Raw genomic sequence first — 22,023 nt, 5'->3', positions numbered from 1 at the left:
GTAATTTGATGTAATCAGTTTTAGAAAATCAATTTTATAGTKTCATTGCACCTTTGCAAAGTTACTGGGAGAGTATAATCCTCTCCACTGAATTTTAGCATGACATAATTGACACATACCAACTGTCTATGAAGTAAAGGCAGATTAAAAAAATCCAGYTTAGGCCTAAGTAAGTGCAAATCCAATGCATTAATGAGTTGCACCTGCACATCTGAGGTTGAGTTTAGATGAAAAAGCCAGATTCAGAACGCATTAGTCYGTGAGAATCTCTCAGGATTTAAAAGAATATGAGATCAGTTCATTTATTTTACTTTCAAAATTTCAGTTGTGTCATCCCTGTTTTAAAGATTTTAAGAAACTCTTGTGAATATTCTGCGTAAAGAAAATGTTTCTTTTAGAGAAGTATTTGAATTTGTGGCCTCAAAGCCTTGAAAGTGTAGATAGAAACTTACTACTCCCTTTAGGCCATGGGCCAGCATGCAGAGCTTTTCACCGTGCGGGTACCTATACCTTCTCTCACCATCCCACGTGTCAGAAGAGGGAAGCAACGCAAGTTCCTCAGAGCCTGCTACTAGCTCTACTCCCTAGCTAAAGATTAAAAAATACGAAAGGTAGATATTAGTTGCAACAATTAGCTAGTTACTGTGCACCAGAGAGCCCAGTCTGCGGCTGAGGCCGCTGGATGGCATCCTCGGCGTGTCTGTGGAGCTTGTAGCTCTGCTTTCTCTTCAGCTGTTTTCAACTGCTGTCACTTCCAAATGCCATTTTGGAGTTTCTAAGTGACACAGACTTAGATGTTAGGCTACTTGTTGCTGCATCTTGATTTCTTTGGATGTYTTCTGTTCAGGCAGGCTTGGCCTATCTCAGTGTAGTGACCAACTCTGCTAGCTGGGATGGCAGATGTATTAACGGAGATGATCAAGTTTAGGATGAGGYTTTAAAAATACACAATTCAGAGTTAGCGCAGAGCTGGCTGCCCGCGGCTGGTGGTGAGCGATGTGTGAAATGCAATGTCCCCCACACGCTAACAGACAGTCRCAACGTCGTGCACAGCCAGGGACACGCTGAGGTGTTTTTTGCCTGCCTGCGGGTTGTATGCGAAACCCCACCACACTGCAGTATGAATTTTCCCGTCTGCCCCTTTCCTCCAGACCTCTCAAGTGTTAGGCAGTAAAGTAAGCATTGCTTGCTTGAAGTCTTTTAAAATACAATCTGATTGCTTTTGCTGAGGGTATGGACACAGTGGTCCTCTAAAGAGACAGCAGGAAGAAATTTCCTAGGAATGACTTCTACAACAGAGAAACTTGTTACAGCTGAGCCTACCAGAAAGAAATCATCTGTGGTAACGAGATGAATGAAGTTAAAACAAAGCAAGTTTGTTGTAGCTGCTCCTTCGGTTGCGAGATGTGAAGGTGCCCCCTGAGCACATGCTGCTGGCCATATTGGCAGGAGTGTGTCAGGCTACCTGAAATTTGATCTGACCCACCAYAGTAGGTTTAATCTCATGATTGGAATGTGTTTTATCAGCACCGAGCCACGTTTATCTGGGTGGCACGTAGATTAGCAGCACAAGTGTGACTCCTGCTTTTTGCCGATGCTCTGTGTCCCAGGTAGAGGTGACACGTTGGTGTCATTGCACTGGTGATAGCTTGGGGATTTTTCTCTAATGCAGAAATGTTCTGGATATTCTTTGTACCAACAAACCATTTATTTGTCTGGCCTGCTAAGAGTAGGTTTATGAAGAAGAAACAACACTATGTTGTCTAATAACGTTCATTCCCAGTTCATTTTTCAGAATACCTAAAACTGAGCCATACTGATAYAGTTAAAGAAATGCTAAATTAGAAGAAGTCTAGAAATATTCCAGATAATACTGTGTTTCTATGATGTATTTCACACTGGAAAAGAATTTCTCATAGCTAAATGTCACAGTTCTGAAGAACATGAATCTGTACAAATTTTRGTGTTTTAGCAGTGTACACACACATAAAAACACTTTGCATTTTCAGAAACTATAATAGTTTTCTGTTGGTTTAGGGTTTTTTTTAGAAAAAAACCTAAGAAAYCTTTAGGAAGTTTGAACTCAAACCACTGTTTCCTGGTTGCATTTGTCCTGCATGATCTAGCATAAAAATATTAACCTAAAGCTGACACAAGTGGCCACTGACATTGTGCAAATGGCCAAATGGCTCCCACTGGCTAGTTTTTACTGGAATAAGAAACATCTTCTTCTATTTTTTTATTGAAACGTTTGGATGAAAGCTGTGACTTGGAAATGCATTGTTGTCAGAAGAGAAAGGGTGTTGTTTCCTAGGACAATCCTATTTTATTGTAGCAATAATGGCACAYGACTGACAAATATTTTTTGTGTGCAAAGGTGTTTCTTGCAGGACTGTTGATTTGCTCTGAGCCACTGGCTGGTAAAATGTATCAACCTTTTGCTCATCATTGCACAGAAAGATAGCGTGCTGGTAACACCGCAGCAGCAGAAGGTATCAAGGTTATTCTTGGAAAAAGGAACATTGTGTCTRATTCTTTCATGCCACCAAATCAATCCAAAATAGAGATTTACTGCTGCTAGTAACATAGAGCAGTATATCCTCTGAGGTTTAACACGCTCCTCTGTGCCCTGTGTGCCCAACCTGCAGCTGATGGACACGGTGTAGCAGCTTCCTCCTCTTCCTCGCCCTCCTTTCTGAGGGCTGCTGCCCTCCCCGCGACCAGGCATATGCCTCTCCAGGCCCGGCGCATGGGTCTGGATTAAATCCAAAGGGACTGTGTGATCATTTTGCTTGCCAATTTGTATGTATGAATGAAAGAAAGAGGTAGGTCTTTGGAAGAGGGAAAAAATCCGTGTATAGATTTAAAAATAGTCAGTGGAGAAGAGTATTCTGTTATTCTGATGARCTGCTGTTCAGTGGCATTTGGGAATTGGCCATTTATTTATGCTTTGAATCTGTTTCATTTCAACCTTCAGTGAATCTTGTTAAAATGTTGGCTTGAGGAGCCATCTATAGTAAATGTATATGCCATATGTGCTTTGTATATAATGATCAAGTCACCTATAATCTTCTCTTTGATAACCTGAGTCAGAGGAGTGATCAAATTCTGGGTTACAATCTCTCTGCAGGGTGTAGAAAGGAAGGGTTAGATGGGTTTGGGGATGTGTTTAACACCAATTTGGAATTTAACTCATCTTAAGTCCTGGCAGGAGCTTCACACTCCTGGCTGGTGAAGGAGTTGGTGTGTGCAGGTGCATTTTCCTTCCCCAGGCCTGCAGGGAAGAGRGATCCTACCCTTTCAGAGAAGCAAAACGTGGGGACGATGGGCTTTTGCACAAATACAGATGAGCTGAAAAGGATGTCCCTGACCAGAGCTTGAGAGGTAGTGACCTAAGCAGGGAGCTCCTAGAACCTTTATCTGTGCATGTTTTTATTAGAAATGAGAGTTAGAGCTATATCCYGCAAAGGTCTGTGGTACAATCTGTATTTTATTAGTAAAGACACGTATGTCATAGAGATCAAATACTCAGAGGTACTGTGAATCCGGTAGCCCTGGTATTTGTTGCGTGTTGTTCCTTGTGTCCCGCCSTGACGTCTTCTGAATGTCTCTTAACCCTTGGCCTCCCCGATCCCTTGCAGAATTGCTCAGAAGCAGTGTTGCATCTCCACCATAAGGGAGAACAGCTGCCTGGCTGGCATGGTCGCTGCSAAGGAGGGGGACGTGTGCGGGCCGGAGGAAAGCGAGACCTGTGGAGGGTCCTTGTATAAGGTAAGTTGCTGTGACGCTTCTACTGATTTTGTTCTGAGTAAGAGGTATCTTCATTTCAGGCAGCTAGCACAAGGTTCTCCATACATTATTATGCAGCTTAGTAAATTTTAAAGTTGTAGGAATGAGGCAGGAAAATTACACAAAGTTATGGATTTGGGGTTGTTTGCATTTAGGTTTCGGTTGTCTGGTGGATACACCCCCTTTTAGAACTTCACAGCAATTGTGATTTGAGTAATTTCCATCTTCATTTTTAAAATTTAACCTGCTGCATTACTTTTGCTTCCTCACTTTAGAAATAGCTGAAAATAACATTTTAATTTTTCTCTCTATGGTATAGCAGAGTTCAGAAAATGATAGTCCAAAACTTAATCAAAGATTCAATGGGAAACCCATTACTGAACCGTTTGCTTGTCTACATTTTTGAATAGCAGTCTCATTTCTCAGTTAAACAAAACAGTGGACTAGAAGAGCAAGCATTTCAGATGATGATGGAGGCTTTTGTTCATAAATAAAGGCAGACCATTAACCAATGGTTCAAATTACAAAGCATGAGCCACTGCCTCAGCTGGTATAAATGAGATTTGCTTTAGAAGAGTCAATGGAACCAAACCAATTTAAACCAATCTGAAGATTCAGCATCTTGCCTGCTTGCCTCTCTTGTTTTTGCCAGAAGGGTGCATTTCAGAATTCATTTAACTCTGATAATAATTTACATAGCTATATCTAGGCTTAAGCGGAGCTTCCGTTGTCTCAGCAGGGAACTTATTAGTTCTGTCTGTTCCTATACATCAGCGACCCTCGTGAATAACTGTTCACTGTAAGGGAAATACGTGGACATGTACTGCCGAGCTAAAGTTTAATCAACTGTGACAATTTTTCATTCTCAAAACTATTACTTACTTGGGTCTGGAGTCTAGCATTAGARTATAGAGCGAAAGGCACCGAACTTGTGCATCCGGGAGCAGGCGCAGGCTCTCTCCCGCACCCCTTCCCCYTCCCCTTCTCCCTCTCCTGCTCCTGCTCCCTCTCTCTTGGTTTTTTTCTAGTTAGTGGGCTCATGTTCAGTACGGTTGCACGCTAGGTCGGTTTTCCATGTTGTTTCCTCTAAGGCAAAAGCACGTGGTTTTAGGGACTTCTCACTACTGGACATGCCACAGCCGGAAGCCCCGTTGTGCTGGGTTGCAGGAATGCTTTTCGGGAGGAACACAAAAAGTGGGGAATCGAGCAGCGGTTCTCAAGCTATGTTTCTCCATGTTGGTGTACAAACAGTGGTCTCAAGGTCACAGTAAAAATAGTAATATTTGCTATTAATTCASTTGTAGAATTCTGGTAAAGTTCTAAAAATGGTAAATAGACTGTTAAAACCATTTAAGTTTTTGCATTTTAGAAGGAACTTTTCAGTAAACACATTTTCCACTGGAAAATGAGCACTTGCTTTCATCTGGAAAATATCTGAACACAAAAGTGTGTGACTGATTTAATACCCACTGTGATGCTTGCACATGGGATAAATTGTGAATCAAAATTATGACTGTAAAAGGCCGTATTTTTCATGACAACAATTTCAATATTAAACAGCACTTCAGTAAAAGCATGCATTACTCTTAACTTCTTTCGTTTTGAATACTGAAGTTGAAAAATTGTACCAAAACTAAAAATATTTACAAAAAATAAAAATTTTTAGTTTATAAAACTGAATTTTGAATTTGAGGATTCTGGGTTTGGGGAGGATGACAATTTTTTTTTTTCATTTCTAGCAAAATGGTAATCCATTATAGCTAGATTTTTTTTTTTAAGAATTCTTTTGTGAACATGACTTCAATCCCACTAGTACTAAAGATAATTCAATACCTTAGGGACCTGTACTGGAAACTTGTCACAAACACGTATTTGGGAGCCGATATGGGTCTCTGCTTTGGAGAAAGTGACAGCTCTTTATGGCTTGCATATTTATAAACGTGAATCACTTTTATTGCTTATGACATTTTGGGACATTTCAGATTAGCAAGAAGGGGTATAAATATGAGCTGCAGCCAAAGGTCCTAGGTTGAGAATGCAAGGGATGCTTATGAGTTGTGCATGAAACATGAAGGATCCCTAAAGCCGCGGGGTCTGAAGCTGGAGCAGGGTGGCTCAGCAGAGGTGCTCCTGCGGTTTGGGCTGTCAGCGCACGGGTTTCCACGGCTCCCTGGGGGAGGCAGAGCGGGTGCCGATGCTAATGCCAGTCTGGGGCTGCTACTCGTGAAACATGATCCTTTCCATTTCCGTGCTGTGTCCTGCTCTCACAACGCTGCTTCTGCTGKTGGCTYGCCCCAGGTTGGAGATTTCTCTCCYGGGAGGCGGGAGCTCAGTTTGGTTTTCTTCTGTTCCGTTCTTGGACTTTGTGTTGACATAACTAACCGGTGCCAGGCRGAATTATGACTGTTTTATGTGTCTGACGCCTGGTCACAGACTGAATATTGGAATAGTCTGAAATCACTTCTGGTTCAGAGAGGCTGTTCCAGTGTGGCTGCGAATTGCAAACGCGTGCTGCCCTCCTCGGTGTCTTGACTATCGAAGGATTTACGGAGGGAAAAAGACTCCGTTTCTCCGCATTTTATAACTATTCCACCAGAGCTCAGGCATCGAAGTTTCTGTATTGGGGTTGYAGGGACATCATGTACAAATCGAGGAAAGCGTCTTCCTTCACATACGATCTCTGTACGCCTCTGTAGCAGAGACTTGCAGGTCCTCTGCTTCCTTGCTTGATTAGGGATCCACTCTGCATAAGGACTTTTTTGAATCTTATTTGGGATCTGTTATAATTTATCTGATGTACTTTTTTGGCCTAACTGTGCAGTGAGTTCATTTGTGGCTCAGTAAAGCACGGACTGCTTTTGCCTGCCACCTGCACCCGAGGAGTCCCCAGGAGAGAGTGCGTTTCAGGGATAACCCAGTGCACCAAGCTGTTGCTGCGCTCCATTTGTGCTGCTGCTTTAGCTGCATTCATGAAAGGAGTAAAAAAGCAGATCATCCCTAGAGTACACCCTAGCCTTTCTGCAGCCACAGTCTCAGTGGGATGGTGGCCAAGACAATCAGGTATTTAAAGGCTACAATAGGTTTGCAGAGCAGTAGCGCATGGAGAGAATACTTTTTACTGTTACACTGATGGGGCTCRGAGGCTGCCAATGGTCCTAAGGTCTACACAAGGTATTTTAAATTCCTTTTACGTCACCTCAGAGAGCTAACTAGACTATAGAGCAAAGGAGTGTGTATCTATATTATTTTACTTATACTGTATGCGTAGTCATGGCTGTGAGTAAGAGCTGGGCAGAGGTGACCTGCAGCACCCCTGTTGCTTGCCCTGTTGCAGAAATGCATGTCACAGCTAGACTGTGCATTTATCCTGACTGTGATCGACCCGCTTGTGTAGGCATGGCCAAACAAGTGCAGGTAGGGCTCTAATGTTTGCAGCTCTGTAAACCTTAACTGCTTTGCAGATGCTCCATTATAAAAGTGCAGACTGGCTTCAGGCGYGTGCGTGCGCTCCCCTCGGAAGGGCAGCTGAGAGAGGCTGTTACCGACGGTCTTTTTCTGTTGCAGCAATGCTGTGATTGCTGTAACCTGGGCCTGCGATTGCAGAGTGAGGGGAAAACCTGCGAGTCCAACATAAATCTGGGCTACCCCTGCAGTCATGTGATGCTGTCCTGCTGCAAAGGGGGGGATCACTTTATTCATCCGGAAATAAAAAAGCATCCTGAGCCTTTGCCGACGGTGACACCTGAGAAGGGTAAGTGCTTCACTTTTAATGAGAAGAAGTTGCAGACARGGTCTCTCTCTTGCACGATCGTAATGGGAGGTGTTGGGAGGAGTCATGCTGCAACAGCACCAGCTGCACTCTCAGATCAAGTGTAGAGACTCACTTGTTCTTAAAACAGTTTTGAAAAAGAAAAAATATGTAGGTGCTACTGATTCTCAGAACATAACCTGCCTTTTAGTGATTTTTTCCCCTAGAGTTACAGAGTACAGAGACCTGTCACACATCAAAGAGAGGTAAGAAGTGTTCTCTGGGTGAGAAGTGTTTATGAAAGCCATGCAGTGCAGAACATGGGGTGAAGGCCAGCTAGGTCAGACCTGCCTGGCAGCTTCTTTCCTTTTATTTCTTTCCTTTTTTTGTTAAAGACATTTTTAGAGCACTGGTGGGCAGGAAGCCACCGGACCCATGTAAGAAGCAAAGGTGAAGCTGATCATTGTCTTTTAGCAGCAGCAAAACTGAAAGATTCTGCGTGAAACAAATTGTGTTTTTTTTTCCAAAGTAGGCCAGGGATTATGATACCGAAGAAACCTTCTGGGAACAGATTTCATAACCCACTTAGCTAAAAATACAACTGTAGCACTGAACATCATAGCACCTCTCCCACTGTATGCACTGGAGGAGCAGCAGAGCATTGCAAGTTCTGCGAGTTTTTTTTTTTTTTTTTTTTTTTTTTTTTTTTTACTCTTTCAACRTATGCAGATAGTGATCCTGAAGAGTGAAGTCAAATCCCTGCAGCCAAAGAGGCACGACAAAGGGAGTGTGGCAAATCTGGAGCTTAGGCAGCGAAACTTCTTCTGTCAGCCTGAGCTCACGTTCCTTTGAGCATCACCCTTTACATCTGTTATGAATTGCAAGATTTTTTTAGTCTTTATGGATAACCTCAGAGATATCCTGGGGTTAAAATTTTGTCCATGCTCTTTGCATGAACTCATATCTCTCTAACAAACGCAAGGGTTTATTTCGACCTAGCTCAGACCTCACTGAGTTCGTTTCTAGAGTTCAGAGACTATGAAACTTTGATAAGGATCAGATTTAGAAATCTCAGGGGATTCTTTCAAAAATTCTTTTTTGGACAGTCTTTTTAAAATAGGAAGACTTTAAACAATTTTCTAAGCAAAAATGTGAAAGTTTGCAAAAGATTACTGACAAAGTTGAAAGATGAAGAACAGCTAATGCATTCTTGGTTTCCTTTTTTTTCCTGAAAACCATAGCTTGTGAAACTCCTAAGTGCAACTTTGATTTTTTTTTCTAATGCTCAGAGGATTTTTCTTTTTTCTTTTTCTTTTTAAGTCCAACCTAATGTTAGCAGTGTTTTCATACGGAAATCTTTCTGGTCTCTGAAATTTCTGCAGAAAAGAACACAAGAGCCTCTTTACAGGAACTGTTCACTCTCAAGGGTTTTGACTATTTTGTAAAACTCTTGCTGGTAAGAGTGAAAGAGTTCTTAGAGACTGGCATCTTCTGCTCATGTACAATTGATGTGCAGCAATTGCAGCCCCAAATTGCCCTGTCAACGCACTTTGGCGTGGCATCAGTGGAGAGCACAAGTTTGCAAGTATGTGTTTAAGAAGCTGACTGAGGAACTCACTGAACAGTGAAGTGTCACAGAAGGTCTTAAGAAACTTGGTCAGTAGATGAAAAGTGGGATAGTGCTTTTGCCAATGTTTAAATGCAGTAGACAGGATAACCATGTCGTTGTTAAGTGAGTCCCAGACAATCTGATGAAACAGCTCACACTAGCTACACAAAAGTAGCTATAAATCAATGGAGTTAATGGTTTTGAAAGGAGYTTACCAACTAACTGGATAACTTTTCCTTCTGAAATTAGAAAYTCAGTGTGGGTCTACTGTGAGGCCAATTTAAGACGGGGCCTTGATGTGATACCCTGGTACAAKAAATAGCAATGATATTAGTAGTCAATGTGAAAGGTGAGCTTGTGACCTGCCAAGGTCCCYGTTTTTCACAGTGCCTCCTGTAAAGCACCAGCCTGCCTCCAGCCTTACAGARTGAAGGTAGTGGACCTTCAGCAAAATAGTCGGTTCTTCAGGATGGATACATTTTCTCTTGTCCTTGGAGTAACTGTTTCGGGTAGATTTCACTGTATCTGGAGTTTGTATGGCCAGATGTTCCATGCTGTATGGTGCTAATGCCAGAAGTAGTTGTTAGAGAAGCTCTGTGTTTTGYTGTGTTGTTAGTTTCAGAGACTGATGATCACAACGAAGCCTTGTCCATCAGTAATGAAGCTGAACTGTCAAATAACTTGCCTGGAGATGACCTGGATGAATGTCTTATCTACGGTGGAGAACTCTGTCAGCATTTGTGTATAAACACTGTGGGGTCCTACAAGTGTTCGTGTTTCCCAGAATTCACTTTGCAAGACGATGGGACCAGCTGTTCTCCAGGTGAGGAAAATGAGCAAGAAACCATGAATGATGATGTCTTTGGCTTTCTACCTTCACTGAGCTACCAAGCTTTCCTCTATACGGAACAGCAAGGCTCTATAAATTTCCTCTGACAACTGCTCAGACATATCAAGTTTATAATCAGGAATCTCACCTTAATCAATGATCTCTAATAACTTAATGAGGGTTAGATTGGCATCTTCCATTAAGAACTGAGAAGAAGAAAGGTCCACTTTTCATGCGAGAATTTATGGACTTATTCCTTTTTCTCCTCAGAAACCTTCAAGATAATTACAGGATAGAAAAGCACAGRTTTTGGAAAATTAGGGGAAGTAGTAGTTTGAACCAAATCCTATCTTCATAGGAAGGCCTAGTCTGAGCATCTGACAAATTTCTTCTTCAAATCTGATTGCTGGTTATGATTTCAGGATTTTCTCTGTGTATTATTCCTTGTTTGCTTGCCTTCTTATTATATATTTAATTTCGACTCCCGTGTGCCAGGACAAGAGGCAATGGGCAGAAACTGAAGCACAGGAAGTTCCGCCTGAACGTGAGGGGGAATTTCTTCACTGTGAGAGTGACAGAGCACTGGAACAGGCTGCCCAGAGAGGTTGTGGAGTCTCCTTCTCTGGAGATCTTCAAGGCATGCCTGGATGCAACCCTGTCTAACGTGCTCTAGGTGACCCTGCTGAGCAGGGGGGTTGGACTAGATGGTCTCCAGAGGTCCTTTGCAACCTTACTGATTCTATGATTCTRTGATTAACATCTTTCAATGACATAGTATCTAAAAATATCTAAGTGGTAGAAGTCTTCGAAAGAACATCTATTGTACTGTAACTGTTTTGATGTCTAGAGTTCTCCAATGGCAAGATTTCAAATCAGATAATCTGAAAAGTCAAAACCTTAGATTAGTTACAAGTGCTTTCAATTATTTAACAAGCAAAAGAAGTGTTGCCATCCAATGACAAAATTCCTTAGACTTCAAATACTTTTTGCCCAAGCCAAATAATGAGCATTCATTATGTCATTCCTCTCAACATGCTGTTACAGCGCTTGCATCAATAACGCGTTTGACAGTATTTCTGTGGCAGCTGTCTCCGCTCTGGTGTTTATATTGAAATTCTAGGGAAAGAGCCTAATCCAAAAAAAGTAAAGAAAATGGTTCTTATTTTAGTTTTGCAAAATTTGGCTTGTTCGCTCACCTGGAGCATATGTATATTTTTGTTTTGCTTTGCTTTGTTTCTCGCGTGGCTAACTCTGTTAAAACTGTGGGTTTAGGTTAATACGTTTTGTGTCTGGGTGGTCAGCACTCTGGGCAGCTCTGCGAGGCTGCGGTGCTGACAGCTGTCTGGGGYGCAGCGGGTTTGCAAAGCGCAGCTCAGGTACGGGATCCGGGCGCGGGCAGGGTCTGGGAAGGAGACACCCGAGACGTGTGGAAGGAGTGGGGCGAAGCAGGGCTGCTGCCGGCGTTCCCCACCAGCTGTTCATAGCCTGAAGTGCTGGTGTGTATTGAGCACGAGTCTTGACATAGCTGCAGGGTGAGAGTTAGGCTCCTAAGAGAGGGAAAGAGGAGACGTGCAGTAAGTGAGGATCTCAGGAGGCTGCCGAAGCGACGGAGGGCAATTTCGGTGCCCCGGGGTGGAGTGCTGGGTCAGGTTGAAGGCTGGGAGAAGGAAGTGGCACTTCACTGAGTGCCTGCTCTGCCTGCCGGGGCAGCACGGGGGCCTTCTGCTCCTCACGGTACTGTCTGTGCACATGCGTGTGTCTGCCACGTGGCCTCTGCGTCAAGACCCACGCCAGGCAGCTTTTAGTATCACAGCTCGAGTAATTTTTACTCCTGTGGTTAGATGCAATGCTTTTACATATGTACCTGTCTTTCCATTCATCTCCCAGTGCATTTCCTCTTCTTTGCTGGACTCTGAATGCTTCTATATTCAAATTTGCTTTTTAAAAGGTGTCACTATTTTCGTGAGACTTGGAGGAAGTGATGTTCTTGCAGAGGCTCTGTGAGGCAAGAAGAAACTTTACACTGGAATCTCTTCAGCTACTTCTCCCTTCTTTTATCTCTGTCTGAGGAAATCATTTGGGATATGCCACAGGCAGGTGTCTCGCTTTCCCCTCTGGTGTGTCGTGGCCCGTTGTACACCTGTGGCTGCATTTTAAAATGAATTCACTCTTCCCCCCCCCCCCCAGACCTGTATAGCGGTTACACTGCATCTCTTACTGTTGTCATTACTTGGTGGCTCACGCTTTGCTCCATGTGTCACTTGAGCTAAAACGAACGGGAACAGGGCACATCCCTCTTAAGGAAGAATTTAGCCTTATGGATTCAGGCTTCCATTCTGATGATATTTAGAAATTGGATTATTCATATTGATGTAACAGAGATTTTCGTAACTATTCTGACATCTTTGATGTTTGTTGAAAATCTTAATGACAGATACTAGTTTCTTTTCCTACTTGACTGTGGAAAAAGTCATTCTGGGGTATCCTGTGCTTGTAAAGATGGGCCTCTGTTTTTCATCCTATGTTGAAATGGGGTGGGCAGCCTAAGTTCAAGGACTGGTTTTGAGTTTTGCTTTATTTCTTGTGTATCAGATGAAAGACAGGCACTGTCTTTACAGTATACAGCAGCATTTTAAAACTTAACACTTGCTGCTTGACTAATTAGATGTTGACACGTTTTATTCTACAGAAGTTATTTCCAGCCTGGCTTCCTTGTCTATGCYCCTGGTGTTTGTGAGTGTCTCCATTAGCTCTCCATGCATGTGCTACCAGATGGTTGTTTGCAACAAGTACAAGTGAGCTTGAAGAACTGGTTATTCACCTCCATGCATTTTACACAGACAGTTATCAAGGTCACTAAAATGTTTCCTTCTGTGACAAACCACAGTGGACTGGGATGGAAGGTTTGATGGGGGCTCTTGGCTTGGGATGTTTGATGGATGTGATGGTCCATCCAGGATCCACCTCTGCCTTACAGATCCTGACAGAAGACAAGCGACGAGGCTGGAAGCAGAAGCCACTGTCCCTCCAGCTGCCTCTCTGGCTCAGCCTCTGCTCATTGTGTCCTTACAAGAAGAGCAGGATAAGTGTAAAGGTATGTCAGACGGATAAACTGCAGACACAGACGCGTGAGGAATGTCTAGAAGGGTGGAATAAAGTTTCAGTCCTCCCTTCCCCAGTCTGAATTCAGCACACATCCTTAATTTGTTACCTCTGGCATAAGGCTGAAGAATTGTCAGGGGAACCATGAGGCGGTAATTCGAGGCTATGCTCTGATTTCAGGGTTATTACACACTTGCTATTTAGTTTAGGGCAAGCAATGCAGCTGTGCAGTGTAATGTGAGCAATTCAGGTAGGAGGGGCACAGGTGTGTTTCCATGTGATAGGAGGGTTGAAAGTAGTGATTAACGCTCCYGGAACAGATGTTTACAAACTATTTCCCATTTCCAAAGCTGAGATTATATTTGGGTGACCCAGAGTTTTGGAACTTCAGCTGGTCTGGGTTGTGAATTTTAATATATTTTGCAATTTTATTTTGTATAGATAATGGCCCCTGCAAGCACATCTGCAATATTGTGGAAGGAAATGTTGTTTGCTCTTGTTTGTCTGGATATACTATAATGGCTGATGGGATTTCTTGTGAAGGTGAGTAAGTGGTTAAGATACACTTTGGAGACAGGGCTAAAAGACTTTAGTATTGATCCCACTGATCTTAGATCCATAGGTGTTTCCCGAAGGGTTCTTTATTTTCAGTATTGTGAAGTGCCAGTGGCAGCACAGAGGAAACCTTCCTGCCTCTGAAATGGTTTGGCAGAAGGAATAGCAGATCTGCTTCGCAGATAACTCCTGAAGCACATCTAGCCAGTATGTCTTTCACAGGGGAATTTCAAGTGAAGGCAAGCTGGATTATTTGCTGTCCAGTCACCCTTTGCTCTTCTGCTCTGACCTCCCACCCTCTTGGTGCCTCTACCCAGCATGGTCTCCTTTGGTCTCCGCAGGCCTTGCCCAGCTCCCGTCTGTCCAGCTGTGCGCAGGCAGCTTTCCCCAACAACGGGAGCAGCTGGCACGTCGGTGTCCCGGGGAGCCCCCTCAGAGCTAGAGCTCTGCCTTGCTGATGGTTTTGTTTGGTTGTATTTCTGCTTGCCTGGAAAACCTGAATCGATGAGGTTTCGCTGGGGTGAGGAGCCCGCCCTTACGAGCCGGTGTAGCCCTATGGTTTTCCCATGGCTCAGAAGTCCAGACCTGTGCGGTGATGAACAGTGAATTTCAAAGTTGCATCACGATCATTCACATTATATAATTTTAAATGAGCATATTTGGACAGTCCCAAAGGAGATCTTTGCACAGCAAGGATTTGGAGGTCAGGAGCAGTACCGTAATTTTAAACCTGTAAGTATGGGACCAATAGCAGCCAGCAAATAGAAGCTTTTGATGCTCAGAACTGTTCACAAGTGATTCACATCACTCTTAATCTCACGTCTTATTGAATAACAAATCATTTTGATGAAATTCCAGATAGTCTGTGAAGAAAATGGGAATTTAATATCACAAGATAAATGTTCACTCTGCGCTGCTTACTCAAGTGTGGTGGGAGCTAATTTGATTAATTATTGTCAGAATCAAAATGGGCATTTCAAGGCAGTCTCCTTCCTACAGGAGATGAAGAAATTCAGAAATGTCACTAGAAGCAGTGAGTTTAAATTTCAGGAAGAGGATGTTTGTATTCTATATTAGACGTCTTTGTGAAGGTATGAGCGGTGATGCACCGCAGTCGGTTCCCTAGGAAGGCCATGCGGGGAATCTGCGCTGCTGCCTGGTTTTTAAGAACAGCTCCTTCTGCAGTGACAAAGGTGTAGGGACAAGAGCGAGGACTGGACGGTCGCTGAAGGTTTGCTCCAGCCCTGTTTTCAGTGTAACACTGTAAATATTGTGGCGTGGTGCTGTTGTAGCAGCTCCAACACACTTCATTTAGAGAGCTCCRGTGTGAAAGAAATGTTGTCTCATTCCAGAAATCATTCTAATAGAATTCTGTTTTTCCCTTTTGGTTGCAATATGTTGATATAGATTTGGATGAGTGCCTCACAGGTGCTCACGCTTGTTCCAGAAGACAATTATGTGTGAACACATTGGGATCATTCTCCTGTGTCAACCACAGAGTGATCTGTGCAGAGGGCTTTATACTCAACAGGCATAGAGAATGTGTTGGTAAGATGATAGGTATAAGCCGTTCACCACAGCATCATAATTCTTCATGCTATGCAATGCATTTAAACCATTTGTGCTAAAAGGCTCTCTGGCCATCTTTGCATATGACATTTCGGTATGAGTTAGTAAAAACACATGTGCACCATTTGCTCAGCCATTTAACATCATGATTTGTATGCTATTTGGCTTTTTCACTAGCAATACATTCTCAGGCTACATATAATTTTGCTCGAAAGTCATAAAAGTTCGTAGATATGATGACCACAGCAGTACTGATGACTGTTAAACTGGACTAAGACAACATAACAGTTGATCTCTCTGCTCAGCGTCAGTGCTGCCAAATCCCCAGGCATAAAGCAGCAGCAAAACTTCGTAAGTATAACTCCAGAAATCTGCACAGCTCCAGGCAGAAAAGATCCATCCCCAAATGGTGAAGTTTTAAAATTCAGATCATCTCTTTGATGATTCTGGAACAGATATCTCAATATAAAAGTCAAAGATGCATCATAGTGTTGCAATATCACCGCTGCTATTTAATTTAAGAAACCAATCTACTTTTACCAGCGTTCGGTGTATTTATGAGGATTTCACTTGCTTCAGACAACAATGTCCTGCACTTACRAAAGAGCTTCTGTGCGAGATGCTCGTCCAGAAGCCAGTCAGGCACCTGAGTTGTGGGAGTGTTGTGTGGTAACGCTGTGAAAAGCGGAGCACGGCTCTGCTCTGCTCTCCATGTCCACGGACGGCTCTGCTCGCGACAGAAATCAGGGCTGCCTATGACTATAATGTCATGTGTGAACACGTAGTCTTCTCCTACTCCTGTCCTTCTCCTATGYCCTTCTCCTATGGTCCTTCTTCTATGCCTAGAGCATTGCATTTCTCACCATCCCAACCTTGCAGTGTCACAGCATTTGTTTTTGTTCCTGAGTTTGAAAGCTCTATGATCTCATTTGATTAATGAGCATCATATGGCATGAGGGCAAGAGCAGGAAAGTTTACACAGTGTCATAGTTTCAAGCAGGAATGTGATTTAATATCTTGTGGATTTTCTTTAAATTGCCAAAATTGGATTTTTTTWAAAAAAATCAGATACTGCTAAGCATACAAATTTAATGTAACGATATACTTTAAATTAAATGTCTATCAGAACACTGCTGGAAAGGAAAATGCCTTTACAGTTAAAATATCAGACTGGAAGGTGGAAGCGTGTGCAGTTGGCCACATTCTGCATGGTGCATTTCATAGCTTTAATGGAGCCTGGTGCATACACCACACTTCTGAAAATAAGGTCTGTTAAGTGAGCAGCTGAAGAAGCTGCCTCACTGTGTTTTCTGCTCCTGAAAATCTTGCCCTTTAATCCCTTGATTTTTTTTTCTTGGACCGTGTGGTGAGGATATATCTGTCCTGTTCCCTTTTCTACATCTCCCAGCAGTGCTTTGAGGCTAAATTAATGCATGCTTGTCAGCAGCTTTGGCAGAAGGTGCTGTAGAAGATGCCAAGATGATCCTGTTATTCACTTTCTTCCTCTCCTGGTCTCTTCCCTCTGACATTATAACAAAGTTTTACTGTGACTGATAGAAGACACATCTCAGGCCTTGCTAGCGAGAATGAAATACGCAACACTTGCTTGTAAAGCTAAAAGATCCTCTTATCCTTCACTAAATAACACACTTGGTATYTCTCTGAGGCAGTTCACATTTTGCAGATATCCTTGTTAAACAATCTGGAAAACGTTGGCGTTTCTCTTCCCTTTGAACAGATACCGCCGGTGTTCTCCCTGCTTGTATGCAGCTCTGCTGTGTGCCTGGTGCTTGCAGAGCATTTGCTGTATTTAAYGTTTTTGCTGCTTTTCTAGTCAAAGGGAAAAGCCACAAGCGGACTGTGGTTTCTGATTTGTTGAACTGCCTTGCTGCAGCCGTGTTTGCCTAAGATATTCTTGCCTAGCTTAACTGCTTGTATGCTCCGTCTTGAGCTCTCTCAAACCCCATGTGGAAAGCTTTGGTAATTTGTTTGCAAATTGTTGTTGTTTTAATGATGTCACTATGTGCATATTTCAGGGAGGGGAGGAACAATCCTTGCAGAGCAGCAAACAGCTGATAACCTTTTATATCTTGAATTTCCTTTGGTCAGACTGTGGGAGATTATAATTCCAGGTACCTTTAAGAGCAGATATGCAGAATTCCTGAAAGGCAACAGTGAAGAGCCACCAGCTGTTTAAATAGCGTGCACACACCACCTTTGTGTAACTTTTTGAGTAGATATTAAAATGTCTTTAGGCCTGAAAGCTCCGTGTTCTCCAGAGATAAGAGCCATTTAATGTGGATTGCTTTTGTTGGTAACTTTCAGGCAAAGTCATTACAACCTCCCACGTATGTGCTGACAGAAGACCACTGTTTTATTTTCTTTCCTACACCCATCTAAACTTTTCCCTCCTGTTAGAGAGTCCAGTAAGTGGCCACTTTATCCCTAAACCATAGGGACTGTACATGAGCACAGCCACTAAAGAAGGGGATGGGTGGTCTCAAAGGAACAGCGGTTCTAAATAAAACGGATGTATTCCGTATGGCAAATTGAGCTGAAGCAATTTGAAGAGAAAAGAATTCATGAGTACAGATGCAGGACAAAAAAGTCTGCATTTCATGTTTTTGAAGAATGTTCAAAAATCTGAATTTAATGTAGAAGTGTATACTGAAAAAATAGTAGTAGGTAAACGACAGTATTCCTTTGCAAAAATGTCAGCTTCTTAGATGCAACAGATATACTCATAGATCATGGAAATGTTCCTGTTTTCAGCAATAGTTCCAGGAAAAAAAGTGTTATGTGGCTATATTTCASTATCTTTTTACTGACATAGAGTGAGGAATGTTGCCACCACACACACACAGACCTAGTCAATTTGTCAAAAATTGACTATGTCATTTCAGTATATTACTGAATTAGTTTTTCCTCTTAATTCCATTTTTGTAAATATCCTCTTCCCTACCCCACAGTCATCTTGACTGTGTCGGGTGAAGACAAAAGGTGCTGCGGCGCTGGGCATTAGCTCCGTTTCGTGCTGAAACCCTAACTCCGTTGTTCTAGTGCTGCTCTGTCAAGAATGTCACTGGCTTGTTGAGCTGGTTTGCAGTCCTGAAGCGAGGCAGGGTATTGGCACTCTTGATTTTGTGGATAATCAATAGCAGGGGGAAAGGAGAGAAAGAGAGATTGTCTGGTTTTATAAAACTCTTTTGAGCCAAATGTTCAACCCTCCCTGCCTTGTGCCTTATGGTAGAGCAAAGCAAGGGTGGTAGGTGCAACGCARCTTGAGCAGAGCTCCCACACGAGCCTACGTGCTGCCCCTGGACAAGCTCGTCGCTGAACCAGGGTCTCTAAAGATGCTTTTCCCACCCTCACACTTGTACCGAGGAGCACTGGCTCACAGTTCAAATCTTGCATCTCAGCCCAGGTCATAACCATTAGGTCTGAGAGATTCTCTTGTGCACAAGACTTTCACTGAAACCAAAATTCTGCAGCTAATTTTCTGGATGACATAGTTTTAATTTCTTCAGATGTGTTCTGGCCAGCTCTTCTTGTTTTCCCAAGACTTTGGAAAGCTGAAAGTTGAATCAAGAATATAGACAAAACATGAAATCATGTTAATTTATTTTCCTCTGTGAAATCTTAACCCTCTTTTTTTCAGATCTGCTGTAGAGCCTGTTTCAATCAGTAGAAAGACTTGCAGTCGTTTGAATGCTATTAAGTGCCTATTCATAGCCAGTTTCCTATAAATTTTTTTTTTTAAATCTCGTATTTATTTAAGGAAATAAGTCTAATTAGGTGGGAGAAATCTAGCAAAGCAGCTCATGTTCTTCTCCCACCATGTGAAGGCTTTTCTTTTCTTTTCTCTTCTTTTCCAAGACAGCTTATGAAAACGTTGCTGCCTACACTTTGTGCTAATGTGCTGCAATTGCAAAACTGGCTGTACAGGCATTAGGACATAACCCTGTAAAAGCTTTGGGGTAGGCAGGTAGCAGCCCCTCAGAGGAGGTACCCCATGACCATRTGGGACTGGCAGAAGGATCCAGCCCGGAGCGGTGACCTGGCTGGGGAGGGACCTGCTGGCTCTGGAAAACAAATGCACAGAGGATGAAGAAAAGCAATAGCAAAGGAATATAAATCATAAGTAAATAGAAAGTGAAATGGTGCCCAGCTAGCACGCTGGTCCTCCACAACTCAGTGCACGTCTCTAGTCAGCTGAATTCAGCAGGTGCTGAACTTTCTCAATACTCCTCCTCGTCTGTTCAGCAGAAAACAAGCYGATGCGTTTTATAAGACAAAAGATTTTAAAATGACTTTTCTTGGTTTTGTGCTCTGCAAGGGGAARTAATTTGTCTGATATTGTACCTACCTGGGAATGACGTTCCACAGCCAAAATGAAAACCTTACTTAAATCATATTTATTCTATTGCATAGTATGAAACCAGCTTTGTGTGCAGAGATTTTTGTAAGATTTTGGGGAGAATGATTAAAAAAAAAACCTTCTCCTTCCTATCTCCACCCGTCACGGCTTAGAAATATTTGCTCATCATGCTGTTTCTAGCTTTCATTACTGAAATGAGCAAAASGTGATTTTGAAATGCTTTCATCCCTAGCCTATCAAACGGGTAATTTTAAAAGTGGGGCATATTTCTTCCCAAATTGTGTCTTCTATTCCGTGAACTGGTATTTAAGTGAAAAAAAATTTTTATAACTCCACCTGCTGAAATCAAATCGCTTTAAAGATTGAAATAAAATTTTACACATTTYTTTGAGCCTTCAGGAAGCCTCTCTCCACATTTTCTTGTGAATMTAACCTAATCTAATGTTATATTCCTCAGGAAATAAATATCTTATGTGACTCCAGCTGCGGCAAGGCAAGCCATTTCCATACCCATCTCTTGCAGCAATCCCACACCAGTAGCTCCTGTCTATCTGGCATAAAGCAGCAGCACTGATATATAGCTGGAGCTGTGAAAAACTGTTAATGAGCAATAAGCGTGAATCACTTTCTCCCTCACTTAGCCAGGAGGTTTCTACGCAGTAAATGGGAAGCTGGTTATCAGCCCTCTCCTGACTTTGCCTTTAATCAGTTCTGTCCATCCCACATCCTCGGTGAACACAGCATTTGCTGTTTGGAGTGGGAGGCAGAGGGTATCTCCATGAGGTTTGGGTCTCTCAAGCTACTTTACAGTAACAAAAGATGCTGAAATAGCACATCCCTAAATCAGACCACTGTCTGTATTGACCTTCTTTTGGAAGAAATGGTTTCACATGAGCTTTTGGCTCCTTCCAAAAGAGAGCAGGAAGAGGCAGATTGATTGATAAATATGAGGCACTGAATTGTCTGATTGCTTCTTGTAGACATAAACGAATGCGTAACGGATACACACACCTGCCAGCGGCGGGAGCACTGTGTCAACACCGTGGGATCGTTTAAATGTCTCCAGGAACTGAGCTGTCAGCCGGGATATGAGCTGAAGGATGGAGAATGTGTTGGTAAGGCGAGCATTTCTCAGTTGATGCAAATGGTGTTTCTGAGAAGGAAAGGAAGGGGACTGTGAGGCACATTATTATTGCTAGCCCATGATATCAGAATTGAGCTAGACACAACTGGTCATCATGGAAACGTTTGGCTTCACAAGCACCTTCTGTATGTTCCTTTCTTTGAAATAGTTTCCGACAGCAACGATAAATAATTTGGGAAATACGTGAAACCTTATGATTTAGGACTTGTCCTGCCGTAAGGGGCTGGGGTGAGATGTCGCTGCCGGAGGAGCTGCTGTTACCTCCTCGGGGAGCTCGGCTTTACTCTGGTGGAGCCGATGCTGCTCCCGGCTGCGGGCTGAATCCCAGCCTGCACGGCTCAGGGCGACGCAGTCCAGTCCTTCCCGTGCTCAGGTGACCCGCTGCGTTTGTTTACACCTGCATGTATTTACATGGGGTTAAGAGGTTATCCTCGCCTCCCCCTTCTTGGTCTGCTTAGGGAGAGTCTTCCAGAGGCCAGGCACAGTACAGGTAGCACAGCCGACGCTATGCTGCCGCATGTGAGTGTGCAGGAGATCCCTTCTCAGGTCAGAAGTCAGAGTTATTTACTCCTAAATTTTTACGGAGTTTCCTGACAGCTGAAGTAGGAGATGCCTAAGGAAAGAACTTAGTGCTTGACGTGTAACAAATGTTATAAAATGAAAATAATCAGAATTTTCGCTTTATACACAGCTATCATAACTAAACCTGGCATCACTTGAAGGATCTGATTTTGAGCCCCTCTTCTGGTGTCCAATTCTATAGCATTTCTAAAATTTATTAGCAATCTATATTACTTTCTAACCTTAAAGTTAGATTGTAGCTATAATAGATTATCAAACTTATAAATTGTTTTTAAGTAGCTTTTAAATTAATGAACTTTAAGAAGGGCTGTTATTCCAAAACTACTCAGTGTAAAATTGTCTACATATAACTATTGATTTTGTAGTATTTTATGAAATACTGAGTTCCACATTGTTCTGCATCTCCTTGTATATCTGTGGTTGGAAGATTTATTAATATAGCACCTTCTGGAAGACTGGTAGTGTTATTTCATGACTTTTACACGGCACTGAGGTGTTAGAGTAGAAAGGTAAGTGCCGAAGGGTCTTCAGTTGTCTGCCTGGAGATGTGGAGAACTCCTGAGCCACATGGTTTCTCTATTTGTCTTCATCTTCTAGTAAATGCACTCATTATGAGTAGTATTAGTAAAATGTAGTATTAGAAAGGGTTCCCAGAAACTGAGCTTTGAATGTATTTATACTGGCATCTCTGTCCTGCAACTGAGCAGTACCGCAGAAC

The 22,023-nt window shown here is 42.7% G+C and overlaps 1 protein-coding gene across 2 annotated transcripts in view; it reads left to right on the top strand.

The window, feature by feature from the left end:
* FBLN2 (fibulin 2) overlaps positions 1–22,023 on the top strand; it is a 92,339-nt gene that overhangs the window by 55,512 nt on the left and 14,804 nt on the right. Inside the window, exons 4-10 of one of the 2 annotated variants that reach the window (XM_085302404.1) lie at positions 3,642–3,771; positions 7,354–7,540; positions 9,763–9,969; positions 12,953–13,069; positions 13,519–13,620; positions 15,040–15,180; positions 20,560–20,694. In XM_085302404.1, coding sequence (XP_085158530.1) covers positions 3,642–3,771; positions 7,354–7,540; positions 9,763–9,969; positions 12,953–13,069; positions 13,519–13,620; positions 15,040–15,180; positions 20,560–20,694 — 1,019 coding nt within the window. The remainder of the gene's footprint in view (positions 1–3,641; positions 3,772–7,353; positions 7,541–9,762; positions 9,970–12,952; positions 13,070–13,518; positions 13,621–15,039; positions 15,181–20,559; positions 20,695–22,023) is intronic. The other variant, XM_085302405.1, reaches the window with a different exon arrangement.

This window comes from Rhea americana, unplaced genomic scaffold, assembly GCF_003343005.1.
Source record: "Rhea americana isolate MKP2758 unplaced genomic scaffold, rheAme1 scaffold_19, whole genome shotgun sequence".
NCBI lineage: Eukaryota > Metazoa > Chordata > Aves > Rheiformes > Rheidae > Rhea > Rhea americana.
This window is presented reverse-complemented; position numbering and strand designations above follow the sequence as displayed.